Source organism: Crocuta crocuta, unplaced genomic scaffold (genome assembly GCF_008692635.1).
Source record: "Crocuta crocuta isolate KB4526 unplaced genomic scaffold, BGI_CrCroc_1.0 scaffold131, whole genome shotgun sequence".
NCBI classification, from domain to species: domain Eukaryota; kingdom Metazoa; phylum Chordata; class Mammalia; order Carnivora; family Hyaenidae; genus Crocuta; species Crocuta crocuta.
Genome location: NW_027528977.1, coordinates 9,769,867 through 9,784,963, shown reverse-complemented (window position 1 = coordinate 9,784,963; position 15,097 = coordinate 9,769,867). Strand labels below are relative to the sequence as shown.

The window sequence follows — 15,097 nt, the reverse complement described above, 5'->3', positions numbered from 1 at the left end:
TTCATCTTTCTTGAGTTGAATAATAGTTCATTGTATGTACATAACATGTATTTTTTAAAATCTATTCATCTACTAGTGGAACTTTGAGATTGGACATTAAGTTGCTTCCATAACTTACCTATTATGAATAAGGCTGCATTGAACATGGAAGTGCAAATAAGTATCTTTTTGAGATCATGTTTTCTTTTCTTTTTTAATGTTTATTTATTTTTGAGAGAGAGAGAGAGAGAGCATGAGTGGGAGAGGGGGAGAGAGAGAGGGAGACACAGAATCCGAAGCAGGCTCCAGGCTCTGAGCTGTCAGCACAGAGCCCAATGAGAGAGAGAGAGCATGAGTGGGAGAGGGGTAGAGAGAGAGGGAGACACAGAATCCGAAACAGGCTCCAGGCTCTGAGCTGTCAGCACAGAGCCCAATGAGGGGCTTGAACTCATGAGGGGTGAGGTCATGACCCGAGCCGCAGTCAGATGCTTAATGGACTGAGCCACCTAGGTGCCCCTGAGACCACATTTTCAATTCTTTTAAATGTATGCCAGAATTGGAACGGGTCATATAATTCCATTTTTATTTTTTATTAAAAAATTTTTTTAAATGTTTTATTTCTGAGAGAGAGAGTGAGTTTGAGCAGGGGAGGGTCAGAGAGAGAGGGAGACACAGAACCTGAAGCAGGCTCCAGGCTCTGAGCTAGCTGTCAGCACAGAGCCCTACGTGGGGCTGGAACCCATGAACCTTGAGATCATGACCTGAGTCGAAGTTGGATGCTTAACCGTCTGAGCCACCCAGACGCCCCATATAATTCCATTTTTAATATTTTGAGGAAACTCCATATTGTTTTCCATAGTGGCTGCACCATATTATAATCCAACGAACAGTGCACTAGTGTCCCAATTTCCTCACATCCTCACTAGCACTTGTTATTTATTTTTTTGATGGTGGCTAACCTAACAGAGGTAAGTTGATGTCTCATTGTAGTTTTGATTTGCATTTCCCTGGTGAGTGGTATCGAGCATCTTTTCATATGCTTATTGGCTATTTGTATATCTTCTTTGAAGAAATTTCTCTCCAAGTTCTTTGCCCAGTTTTGAATTGGGTTGTTCTTTTGTTACTGACTTGTTTAATCTGGGTGATCACCCCTTATTTTTGGTATATGATTTGTAAATATTTTCTTTCATTTTGTAGGTTGTCTTTTCATTATGTTAGTTGTTTCCTTTGCTGTTCATAAAATTTTAAGTCTCATATAGTCAGATTAGTGTAATTGTTGCTTTTGTTGTCTGTGCTTTTTTATCCTATCAAAGAAATAGTTGCTCTTTTCATTCATGAATTGAATCTTTTTCTTCTGGAGTTTCATAGTTTCAGATCTTAGATTTATGTTTTTTATATAATTTTAAGTTAATTAAAAAAAATTTTTTTTAATGTTTTTATTTATTTCTAGGAGAGAGAGAGAGAGAGACAGCGTGAGCAGGGGAGGGTCAGAGAGAGAGGGAGTCACAGACTGAAACAGGCTCCAGGCTCTGAGCTGGCAGTCCGCACAGAGCCCGACGCGGGGCTCGAACCCACGAACCGCGAGACCATGATCTAAGCGAAAAGTCGGACGCTTAACCGACTAAGCCACCCAGGCACCCCAATTTTGAGTTAATTTTTGTATGTAGTATATAATAAAGATCCATCTTTCTTTTGCATGTTGATATCCACTTTTCCCAGCACCATTTGCTGATGAGACTACCCTTTCCTCTTTTTTTAGTCTTAGCATTACTGGTCAAAAATAATTTGACCTTACAAGTATGGGTTTATTTCTGTACTCTGCTTTCTGTTCCACTGATCTAGATGTTTGTCTGTATGGGGTCTGTATGGGAATATCATATTGTAAAGTAGATTTGTAATATATTTTAAAAACTGGATATGTTTGTTCTTTACCATTGTTGACTATTTGAGGTCCTTTAAGATTCCAGTTGCACTTTCAAATTTTTTTTTTCTATTTCTGCAAAAAAATGCCATTGGGGTTTTGGTAGCAATTGCAGTCAGTCTGAAGATCACTCTTTGGTAGTATGAACATTTTGACAGTATTAAGTCTTCCAGTTCATGAATGTGGGTATCTTACCATTTATTTGTCTTTAACTTCAGCAGTGTTTTGTAATTGCCCATGCATAAGTTTTTCATACCTTGGTTAAACTGATTCCTAAGTATTTTATTCTATTTTATGCTATTGTAAATGGGATTATTTTCTTAATTTTCTTTTTATATTGTTCATTATTAGTGTATAGAAATGCCACTGATTTTAAAGATAAAAACATTAAAAAAAATTTTAAAGCTCATTTTTGTATACTGCAACTTTATGCAATTATTTGTTCTTACCTTNACGAACCGCGAGATCATGACCTAAGCAAAAGTCGGACGCTTAACTGACTAAGCCACCCAGGCGCCCCTTTACCTTTTTATTTTTTAATATTTTGGTGGAATCTTTAGGATTTTCTACATATAAGATCACGTCATCTATGAACAGAGACCATATTACTTTTTTCTTACCAATTTGGATATTTTTATTTGTAATTCTTGCCTAGTTGCTCTATTTTTTTTCGAAATTTTAAAAATGTTTTATTTATTTCTGAGAGAGAGAGAGAGAGAGAGAGAGACAGCGTGAGCAGGGTAGGGTCAGAGAGAGAGGGAGACACAGAATCTGAAGACAGGCTCCAGGCTCTGAGCTAGCTATCAGCACAGAGCCTGACGTGGGACTTGAACCCACGAACCGGGAGATCATGACCTGAGCTGAAGTCGGATACTTAACTGACTAAACCACCCAGGCGCCCCTAATTTTATTTTTTGATGCTGTTATAAATGAGATTTTTTTCTTAATTTAATTCTGGGGTTGTTCATTGCAAGTATACTGAAATACACTTGATTTTTGTATATTGATTTTGCATGTTGGAACCTTGCTGAACTCATTTTTTCTAGTATGTTTTATTGTGAATTCTTTAGGATTGTCTATGCCCATCATCATGTCATTAACTAATATACTTTTGCTTCATCCTTTCTAGTCTGGTTATATATTTACTTATTTATTTTCTTTTTGCCTAATTGCCCTAGCTAAAGCCTCCAGTGCAGTGTTAAGCATAAATGGAGTGAACAGGCACTCTTGTCTTGTTCCGTATCTTAGGGCAAATGTATCCAGTCTTTCACTATTAACTATGATGTTAGCTATGACTTTAATAGATGACCTTTCAGGTTTAGAAAGTTGCCTTTTATTCCTAGTTTGTTAGATAGTTTTTCTGTGTTTGTTGAGATTATCATTCCTTTTTATGCCCTTTATTCTGTTAACATGATGTATTAATTGCTTGATATTCTTATGGGGGCTACAAATCCACAGGTGGACCAGTCACAGCTTCTCAAGGACTTATTCTCTCTCCTACTCTCCTTCTACTTCTTGCCAAGGTACTTTTCCTTGTGGTCTACTGGAAGCTGGGACATAGTGTTCTTTTGCTGTACTGTAGCCCTGAGAATAGAGTTATTTGAGGCCTCAAATAACTAGTTTATTCTCTCAAACTTCTGCCTCATATACTTTAGCAGGATCACAAAAAAAGTCCTTAGGACAAAATCCATTTCATTGCTTTATTTCTCTAGTTATTACTTTATAATTTGGGTTTGTATTCTTTACAGTCTTGTCTCTGCTTTGCTGCTTTTAAAGTAGTTTTAAAGACACTTTGCAGCATTTTTTATTTGTTTTCAACAGGAAGTTGGGCTGAGTAACTTTATTATGAAGAAATGTGTGGACTTTTGCCTTTTTGTTCCCTTCCTTTATCTCTTTTGCCTCTGAGGTTTCTGAACTAGGAAAGTAGGTGTATGACAAGGGCTAATAATGTGTAGTGAGGAATGATGTAGCTCTTTGTACTGTAATGTAGTTCGTTAGGAAAAGAAAAATTTGTAATTCAGCCTTTGTTTTTTAAAGTTTATCTTGAGAAAGAGATGAAGCACAGCTTATATACCATAAGGTTCACACATTTTAAGTGCATGAGGAAGTGATCTGTAGTAAATTTATTGAGTTGTGCAACCATCCCTATAAATCAGTTTTAGAACATTTGTTCTACCCATTAAGAGCCCTCCATCCCACTTATAGTTTGTTTGTACTTCTATCCCCAGCAACTACTGATTCCACCTTCAACCCCCCCCCACCCCCAGTTTCCTCTTCTAGACATTTCATATTAATGGAATCATACACTATATGATCTTTTGTGTCTTGCTCTTATCATTTAGCATAATGTTTTTCTGGTTATCCATATTGTAGCATGTATCGATATTTTGTTTTTGTTTTAAGTTTGTTTATTTTTGAGAGAGCATAAGCGGGAGGCGGGGCGGGGGGCAGAGAGAGACTCCAAAGCAGGCTCCAGGCTGTCAGCACAGAGCCCAACATGGGGCTCAAACTCATGATCCACGAGATAATGACCTGAGCCAAATTAGGATGTTTAACCAACTGAACCAGCCAGGCGTCCCTCAATAGTTTGGTTTTTATTGGTGGATAGAATTCCAGTGTATAGGTAAACCACATTTTATTTATGTATCTTCAGTTCGTGGAAACTTGTTTGATTTAACTTTATGGATATTTCATTATTTCAGCTGGTATGTATATACTATGCAGTCAAAAAAAGACATTGCTAAGCTTGTCCTGTATGAACAATTTATTTCCATTCTTTTCAACAGGTCCTGGCTCTGTGCTAGGAATTGATGTATAGTTGCCAAGAAACTTAATGATGATCATATTTTGGCTCCTGCTCAGTTTCATATTTGCTCTGTGCCATATATTGAGGATTGCATGATTTATTCCTCTATTAGCTTTTGTAATTTTCTACCTTTTAGTATTTACCTTTAGTTTCGAAAGGTCATATTCCTCTTTTGTTCTTGATATTCTTTATGTTTGGCAAATGAGTTCCTTTTAGCCATTTGTAGAGTAGTTGGAAATGGTGAGTTTCTTCTGGTTCTTTCAGCTCAAAAGTGGTTTTGTGGGATGAGTAATCTAGGTGAGAACATATGTGAGAGTAGTGGGTTGTGGTGTCAGGAGTAGTTGAGGAGGACAAGAAACAAACTCAGGAAGCATCTTAGGTTTTAAGTCATTCAATTATGACAAGGCTGTTTTTATTTACAGGGCGTTATTCTATTGTACACTTAAGGGAGGGGGTGGGATTGGTAATCTTTTCCTTAAAAAGACAGGTAGTAAATATTTTAGGCTTGCAAGCCATACTGTCTTCTGTCACTCTCAACTCTTTGTATCACAAAAGCAGTCATAAATCAGTGGCAGATAAGTGAGCATGGCTGTATTCCAATAAGACATTATTTACAATAATAGTCCCATTAGGGGTGCCTGGGTGGCCTAGGCGGTTGAGCGTCCGACTTCAGCTCAGCTTATCATCTCATGGTTTGTGAGTTGGAGCTCCGCATTGGGCTCTGTGCTGACAACCTGGAACCTGCTTCAGATCCTGTGTCTCCCTCTCTCTTTGCCCCTCCCCTGTTCATGTTCTGTCTCTCTCTCTCAAAAATAAAAACATTCATAAAAAAGATAGTCCCATTGGTTGTTTGCCAAACCCTAAACCTTTAAAGGATCGTTGTATATAACTTGGTGAAGAGCAATACATGCACTTGTGCAAGAACATAATAGGTAAATAGGTATGTCAGACATAGTTTTCCTCTTAATTTCCAGTCTTTTGTGTCCTTGCTGATTTTCTTGTGGATCTCAAGGAAATGGGAGAACTGGAGGACTAAAGTTTAATCTGAGAAGTTACTCTGAGAGAAGTGAACTCAAAGATAGAATGGGGGTCAGAGGCTTCAGGAGGAAAGGGAAGAAGGATTAGCCTGTGCAACCTTTTAAAACAAAGGAGAGTGGTGCCTGGGCCACTCAGTCATTTAGGCATCCGACTTCATGAGTTCGAGCCCCACGTCAGGCTCTGTGCTGACAGTTCAGGGCCTTGAGCCTACTTCACATTCTGTGTGTGTCTCTCTCTCTGCCTCTCCCCTGTTCACACTGTCTCTGTCTCTCAAAAATGAATAAACGTTAAAAAAAAAATTAAGACAACAAAGGAGAGAACACAACCTCTTTAGGACTGAGTTTTAATTAGTATGGGAAAGTATTGATAGATGGTGGCAGGGAGACTGGTTAAAGTGATATGATGTGACAGTATAGGGATAGGTTTTAGTAAAAAGTACCCAGTAGTTTTGGAGTGTGGACAGATTTTGGTTCAAATCATTGCCTTGCCACTTAAATAATGGACTGATTTCAATGGACTTAGGCAAGGCACTTTCCTTTTCTAGCCTCAGTTACATTTTTTGTAAAATGGGGGTGTTATCACCTACCTTGTGTTGAAGTGAAGATTAGAAATTCATGAATGTGACATGGCTGAACTGTGACTTGGGCATAGTAAACCCCTGTTATCCCCTGCCATTTCTTTGGTCTTATGTGTTAAAAAATGCTGTTGGTGTTTAAAAAAAACTTGGAGGCTATGTCTAATGGGAATACATTAAAGGCATAATGTATTTGCCTCAGAGCATAAAGTTATTACCCATCAACTGCCACAGGTACAGATGTATATTTATTTCAAGATCTATTTGGCTTATTTCTTTGCTCTAAGATTTTTCAGATATTATTTGAGGGGAACATTTTAAGTAATTGGTTGGCTTAAGGGTTTTTAAATTTCTTTTGAAATACTTGCTTGGGAAATACCAATTTCGGTCACTTACAGGTTCATGGTTTAAAAATGTTAAGATAATTGCATTGGTTGAAAGGTCAAGCCCCATAATTATAGTGGGAGCTCTGTAGGTATATAAATTTGATAAGTATTTCAGCCTCTACCATTAACTTATTTTTTATTAATACCTTAATTTTTATTAAAAATTTTTTTAATTTTTTAAATTTATTTCTGAGAGAGACAGACAGCATGAGCAGAGGAAGGTCAGAGAGAGAGGGAGATAACAGAATCTGAAACAGTCTCCAGGCTCTGAGCTAGCTGTCAGCACAGAGCCTGATGCAGGGCTCGAACCCACAAACTGAGATCATGACCTGAGCCAAAGTCGGACACTTAACCGACTGAGCCAGCCAGGCACCCAATACCTTAATATTTTAGAGCAATTTTGGGGTCACAGCAAAGTTGAGGATAAGACACATAGATTGCCAACTTTGTCCACACACATACACAACCTTCCCTATTATGAACATCTCTCACCAGAGTGGTACATTTGTTTCAATTGATGAACCTTATGTTGACACATTATAATCACCCAAGTCCACAGTTTACCTTAGGGTTCATTCTTTGTGTTGTACATTATTTGGGTTTGGACAAATGTATAATGACATATTTCCATGATTATGATATCCTACAGATTATTTTCGCTGCTCTAAAAATCCTCTGTGTTCTGCTTATTTTTTAAATCCCTCTATCTCTCCTATGTGTCCCTTCCCTACCCCATAACCATTTTTCATGGTCTTTATAGTTTTGGCTTTTCCAGAATGTCATATAGTTGAAATCATGTAGTGTGTATGTAGTCTTTTCATATCGTATTTTTTTTTCCACTTTGTAATATGCATTTAAATATCTTTCATGGCTTGATATTTTAGTGCTGAGTAATATTCTGTTGTTTGGACATAACAGAGTTTATTTTTCCATTCACCTGCATCTTGGTTCCTTCCAAGTTTTGGTACTTATGAATGAAACTACTTTAAAAATTGATACGCAGGTTTTCAAGTCAACATAAGATTTTTGCCTTTTTTTTAATGTTTTATTTATTTCTGAGAGAGACAGCCTGAACAGGGGAGGTTCAGAGAGAGAGAGAGGGAGACCCAGAATCCGAAACAGGCTCCAGGCCCTGAGCTAGCTGTCAGCACAGAGCCCAGTGTGTGTCTCGAACCCACGAACCGTGAGATCATGACCTGAGCCAAAGTTGGATGCTTAACTGACTGAGCCACACAGGCACCCCTCAACATAAGTTTTCAACTCCTTATATATTAGATTGAAATAATTAAGTGGTATATTATTACTGTGAAATTACAGGAGAGTTAGAAAAAAATTATTTTCCATATCTTATCATAATACAGTTTTATGGCTTATATCTAAGGAATAAAAGCCTTTGCCAAGCTGTCGTTTGACCTTTTCATTTTAGTCTCAACTTCTGCATTTTTTTTTTATTGACGGAATGTCAGTGTTGCCACATTCAGCTGAGGCAGAAATTATTTCCTATTTCCATTGTGTAATGAAATACCTCTTGCCTCTTGAGTAGACTGTATCTTATGTTCTGTACTGATTAGCATTTGCTTCCAAAAAACCTCATAAAAGAATGATCGCATGTTAAGCTGGGACAATGTTTTGTCAGGAAACTATAATAGATCATTGTTTTACCATTAATTCAATGAAAATTGGTATGATACTTCCAAAATTTGACCATAAAATATGACAAGTTTTTTCTTTTTAAGGTACCCTAAACTCTTTTTTTTATCCTGACTTTGACATACATGGCATATACTTTTTATGTCACTGAGGTAATAGTGTATGTATAATTATTTACATATTTTTAAATGATTCTGTTTAGAAATATTCCTCGGGTTTCTAATGTGAAACTCACTACAACCATGATATGAAGTTGTGTAAATTGCTTTTGAAATTCTCATGGTAGTAATGATTAGGTAAATTTTTCATCTGAATATCCATGCAGTATTCTGCAAAATCCAGAGGGATGTTATTAAAATAGCTCATGATGTATTTTTTGAATTTGCTTGATTTAGACTATATTTTAATGTTAGGTGTATTTGTCACAAGAATACCAGTTAGTTTCAATTTAATCTTTTCCTTAACTTCAGATGGGCTATGTGTATGTGTATAGAGCAACACAGGTCTTTTTGCTCTCAACTTTTGCATATTAGAAACCATAGGAAATCTACTTTTAGCCTTTTGGAGCTTAAGCAGAGTGTTTTTTCAAAGTTTCCCATCTCTGTAACTTTGAGAGTGCAGGGATGGTTGCATGAAAACAGTTCTCTAACTTTTTGGTTAATATGAACTTGTTCCTCTTTTAGCTGTGCGGTCAGAGAAGAAGCGTCTTAGGAAGCCAAGCAAGTGGCTTTTGGAATATACAGAAGAATATGATCAGATATTTGCTCCTAAGAAAAAACAAAAGAAGGTACAGGAACAGGTGCACAAGGTGTGTTCCAACATAGTCTTTTCATCAGTCTTTGTAGGATGCTGCAGTTTTGTCTTCAATATTATATTTTGTCTGCATGGGATAATAAATTTCTTAACTGGGATCTTGCTTTTTCAGCTTTTTATCTCCAGTTTCTGGCACATTACTTAGAATATGCTAATTATACAGGAAATGTATAAATGTGTCTATGCACTGTGTATAGTAATGTATATATATTTGTGTGTGTGTATGTATATGTGTATATAGTGTGTGTGCACACAAAAAATTTTCCCCTTTCAGAGAGTAATGATTTAGGATAAAGTATTTAGAAAAATCATAGAATATAAATCTATATGGTAGGATCATAAAGCAAATGTTATTGATACCTTATTTGCTTTATTAATTCAGTTTTTTTGAAGTTTTATTTTTATTTAAGTAATCTCTACACCGAGCTTAGGGCTTGATCTCATGACCCCACGTTCAAGAGTTGCACAGTCTTCTGAGTGTGCCACCTAGATACCCCTTAATTCATTTTTTTTAAGTTGAAGTATTTTATTTTTTTATTAAATTGTTTTTAATGTTTGTTTATTTTTGAGAGAAAGAGACAGAGCCTGAATGGGGGAGAGGCAGAAAGAGAGAGGGATACACAGAATCTGAAACAGGCTGTAGATTCTGAGCTGTCAGCACAGAGCATGATGTGGGGCTTAAACAGCAGGATCATGACCTAGGCTGAAGTCAGAAGCTTTATCAATTGAACTACCCAGGTGCCCCTAAGCTGAAGTACTTTAAAGTAAATTTAAGACACTTTACCTTCAATCCCTAAATAATATGCACCTCTAAAAAATAGAACATTTCCCTTCATAACTGATACAACATTACCATATCTGATAAGATTGGTTTATCTAATAAGAAATCCATATTTAGATATCCTCACTTGTCCTCTGACTTTTGTATTTGGTTTATCCTTTCCAAGACTACACATTATATCTAGATGTTATATTTTTTAAATTTCTTTAAATCCAGAACAACTTCCCTGTTCTATGACTCATTCTAAGTAATGAGAGTGAATACCTTTACAGTATCCCCTCCTAGATTTGTATGATTGCTTCTTCAAAGGTGTCACTAATCTATCCTCTATTTTCCTTGTTGAATTGAAAACAATTTGATGGATTCAAGTTAAACAATTTTAGCTAGATTAAATTATAGGTGCTACTGTGTCATATACTACATGACATTAGAAGGTATTTAACATCCAGTTGTCCACAGTCCTGACTAATTTCTTTTAAGTCATATTTTGCCCCCTTTGATCAAGAAGAAGTATATGTGTGGGGCATCTGGGTGGGTCAGTCGGTTGAGTGTCCATGTTAACCCCAGGTCATAATCTCGCAGTTTGTTGGTTTTAGCACTGCTTCTGGCTCTGTGCTAACAGTTTGAAACCTAGAGCCCATTTCTGATTTTGTGTCTCCCTCTCTGTCTGTCCTTCCCTGACTCATGCTCTGTCTCTGTCTCTCTTAAAAATAAATAAACATTAAGGATACCTGGGTGGCTCAGTTGGTTAAGCGTCCGACTTCGGCTCAGGTCATGATCTCACGGTTCATGGATTCAAGCCCTTCATTGGGTTTTTGCAGTCATCTCAGAGCCTGGATGTCAAATTCTGTGTTTCCCGGGGCTCCGGGGCTTAGTCGGTTAAGCGTCCGACTTTCGCTTAGGTCATGATCTCGCGGTTCGTGGGTTCAAGCCCCGCGTCGGGCTCTGTGCTGACTGTCAGCTCAGAGCCTGGAACCTGTTTTAGTCTGTGACTCCCTCTCTCTCTGACCCTCCCCTGCTCACGCTCTCTCTCTCTCTCTCCTAGAAATAAATAAAACATTAAAAAAAAAAAAAGATCACAGTAAAGTACATACAACATAAAATTTAGAATTGTAGACATTTTTAGGTGTATAGTTCTCTGTCATTAAGTACATTCACATTGTTGTGCAATCATCACCACCATCCATCATCTCTAGACTTCTTTTCATGTTGGCAAACTCAAACTCTACCTATTAAAGAATAACTTCCCACTTTACTCTCCTCTCACCCCTGGCAACCACCATTCTGTTTTCTGTCTCTGAATTTTACTATTCTAGTTATCTCATATAAGTGGACTCATATAATATCCTTTTATGTCTTGGCTTATTTCATTTAGCATAATGTCTTCAAGGTTGATTCATGTTGTAGCATGTGTCAGAATTTCATTTTTAAGTACATTATTTTTAACAATGGAATTAAAGCAACTTTGGTCTATGGATTCTGCTTCTGTTTTTTGCCCTTAGGTAAGTTCCCGCTGTGAAGAGGAAAGCCTTTTAGCCCGATGTCGATCTAGTGCTCAGAACAAGCGGGTGGATGAGAGTTCTTTGATTTCAACCAAAGAAGAGCCTCCAGTTCTTGAACGGGAGGCTCCATTTTTGGAAGGGCCTGTGGCTCAGTCAGAACTTGGAGGTGGACATGCTGAGTTGCCACAGCTGACCTTGTCTGTGCCTGTGGCTCCGGAAGTCTCTCCACGGCCTGCCCTTGAGTCTGAGGAATTGCTAGTTAAAACACCAGGTAAGATGGGGTTGGGATCTCAGTATGTAAGTGGATAGGATTTTAGTATGTTGTGATGAAAAGCTAATGGTGTATCTCTGTACAACAAACTACCCACTCTTGGGAAATCCCAAAAGTGCTGGCCAAATGAATATAATTCAGTGGCCATGAATTGGTGGTACACTGTCCAGAAGAAATATTTTAAAAACTATTCTCCTTACTACACTGTTACTCTTCAAGACTGTTGATCAACCACCATGTGTGTCAACACTCAGGATAACAGGGCTTGGGGGAGGGGCACTACACACTATAACATGAAACTTATACTTCAGATACTGACTCCACCAATCCTTGTGTTACTTAGGAAGTTGTTTAACCCCTCTCAACGTGTTTTGTCATATATAAAATGGACATCATAATGTAATTTACCTGATACATAGTAAGCAGCTAATTGTAAATATTCCTTTGAAATTAATTACCAATTGATTTTCACTTTATCATCCTTTTATACATGTCAACCTTTTGGGAGTTGGATCTAAACATATGGTCTTTAATTTACCTTCTGATTCTTGAATATTATAGTCACTGAAGGAAAATTTCGGATGTAATTTTTTTTATATTCCTAACAATAGCTTGTGATATTATTCCTTAAAGAAAATAAAAGTACCACAGTTGTGCTTATTAATCAAGGCAGAATCAAAAAGACTTAAAAATGAGTAATAATGATAGTTACTATTTCAGTATTTATTTGTGTACCAAACTCTGTTATTAGGCTCTTTTATATAATTCTTAAGAACAGCCCTACAAAGTAAATGTCTCTTTTATTTGGTTAGGAGCACAATAAATATTGAAATCTTGGTGCTGTTATGCCTAAATTCAGGCTCTACTTCACCTTATTCTCCTTACTACCAATTAATTATTATAAGAGCAGTTCTACCTTTTTAATTTTTCCTTTAGTCCTTTTATGAGAGAGTTATATAAAAATATCTTCACATTAGTTTGTATCCTCATTGAGAACTATTGTTTTATGTTAATTACTATTTTAGAATAAATAAATTCCTATCCTGTTACTACCCAGAAGACGAGGAGGAAAACAAAAATTATGGCGATTCGTTTTTATGTGACGTATAGATTTTTTTTTTTAAGTAGCATGTGCCCAGTTTCTAAATCATCTAATGAAAAGATAACATGCATTTCAGGAAATTATGAAAGTAAACGTCAGAGAAAACCAACTAAGAAACTTCTTGAATCCAACGATTTAGACCCGGGATTTATGCCCAAGAAAGGGGATCTTGGCCTTTCTAAAAAGGTATGTTATTTTAGTGCGTTCTAAAATATGATTAAACGAAATGGAAATACATTTTAAAAACAAATCATATAGTAATACTTAGCTACATTGATGCACACTTAACATAGAAATTATAGAATGTTAGAGTATATTCATTTGGTCTCAGAGATGCCATATTGAGAGACTGTTTTGCATTTGTGTGGACACGTTTATCAGTTGGTTTTAGATTTTCTTTTCAAATGAAAATGAAAAGAGGTTTTAAGATTGGTAAAATTTGTGTTTGTTGTCATTTCTTTTCTGGGCTCAAAAACTCTTACCTGATTTCTACTTCACTTCTGTCTGTAAGCCACTAACTTACTCTTATCCCATTGCTCATCTGCATACCACCTCAGAAAAGACTCAGCTCAATTATAAACCAGATAGAAGCATTTGAATTTAAGTTTTTGAGTTTGCAGACTTGGTTTTCATTAGCTAAGAAAGCATCATTTTTTTTTTTTTAATGTTTTATTTATTTCTAGGAGAGAGAGAGAGAGACAGCATGAGCAGGGGAGGGTCAGAGAGGGAGGGAGTCACAGACTCTGAAACAGGCTCCAGGCTCTGAGCTAGCAGTCAGCACAGAGCCCGATGTGGGGCTTGAACCCATGAACCGCGAGATCATGACCTAAGCGAAAGTCGGACGCTTAACTGACTAAGCCACCCAGGCGCCCCTAAGAAAGCATCATTAAATAGTAGATGGAGGTAGAAGATTGTTTTCTAATTCTATAATGATAATAGTTGGATATTAATTTTTAAGAAACATCCTGTTGCCCATATGTGTGAGGACTAACTCAGGGTAAGTATTAGTTCAGTAGTTAGGATGCACAGATTTCCGATTAAAGAAAAAATGGAGATTGCAATCAAATCACAAATAATTTGAGTTTTTAGACTTCTTTACTTAGCTATGCAGCCTTCTATCATTTAATCCTATTAAGAACCCTAGGTTTTGTTTTTGTTAGATATTCACTCATGTCGATTAGCATATAAATGTAAAATTCATTATTTGTGTTTTTGTACCTCATTGTATTTTATTTCTTTGAAAAATTTAAAAAAATTTTTTTGTTCATTTCTGAGAGATAGAGACCTCCTGAGCAGGGGAGGGTCAGAGAGAGAGGGAGACACAGAATCCATAACAGGTTCCAGGCTCTGAGCTGTCAGCACAGAGCCCGAAGCAGACTTGAACCCCTGAACCGTGAGATCATGAGGTGAGCTGAAGTCAGACGCTTAAGTGACTGAGCCACCCAGGCGCCCTTGTACCTCATTTAAAATGAGGCTGCATTATATCCTTTAATTCTTTTATTCTTCTCAGTCCATGTCCTAAGACTGGGACTTTGTCTTAGGACTTAGACTTTCAGTTCTTAGGTTCATCTGCTCTCTGAACTTTATCTGCAGTTTGTACAATGATCAGTGACAGTATCATGTCTCCAAATCATCATCCTCTCATTGCACTTTACACTTATAAGGCTATGATTGTCTCCTTCTGCAATGCTTTGTCCCCTAGCCTTGTCTTATTCAAATCTTAGCCATTTTCAAGATTGTTGGAAGAGGTAGATTGTCAGGGACAGGGAAATTGGGATTCAGTTGAATATTTTGAGCGTGGAAGGGACATTTGCAATCAGTTGATAAATTTAGTAGTTTTATACAAGGTGAGTTAGGTAAGGCTATGTCATCACTGCTAGAGGTGAGATAATGACAGACTTTAAAGAAATCAGCATTTGGGCCAATTAAGTGAATGATTTTTCCCGTTTTATCGATATGTAGCTGACATACATTAAGTGAATAGTTTGGCTAATTTATATAGTGAGCATTTTAAAATTGCTGCTATACATATTGTTTTCACCCCAAGCTTTAGCACCTTTACAGCAAGAATAGCATCCATTATGTTGACTTTCTGTGGCCACTAAATTTTGTTTTACAGTCATGTTGAAGAATATTTTTATTGTAGGAGAAGGCATTTTCTTGGACTGGAACTAATTTATACAGACATTATTAGTAGGGAAATAAAATGTAGGAAATTACTCTTGATGTCTGAGTTTTTTGTTTTGATTTTTAAAAGTTTTTTATGTCTTTAAG

At 36.8% G+C, this 15,097-nt stretch overlaps 1 protein-coding gene across 2 annotated transcripts in view; it reads left to right on the top strand.

Annotated features, from left to right (window-relative positions):
- The window catches only part of NSD1 (nuclear receptor binding SET domain protein 1), a 140,560-nt gene that overhangs the window by 79,237 nt on the left and 46,226 nt on the right, over positions 1-15,097 (top strand). For both annotated transcript variants that reach the window (XM_077757238.1, XM_077757239.1), the window contains exons 6-8: positions 9,038-9,162; positions 11,451-11,721; positions 12,900-13,009. In XM_077757238.1, coding sequence (XP_077613364.1) covers positions 9,038-9,162; positions 11,451-11,721; positions 12,900-13,009 — 506 coding nt within the window. The remainder of the gene's footprint in view (positions 1-9,037; positions 9,163-11,450; positions 11,722-12,899; positions 13,010-15,097) is intronic.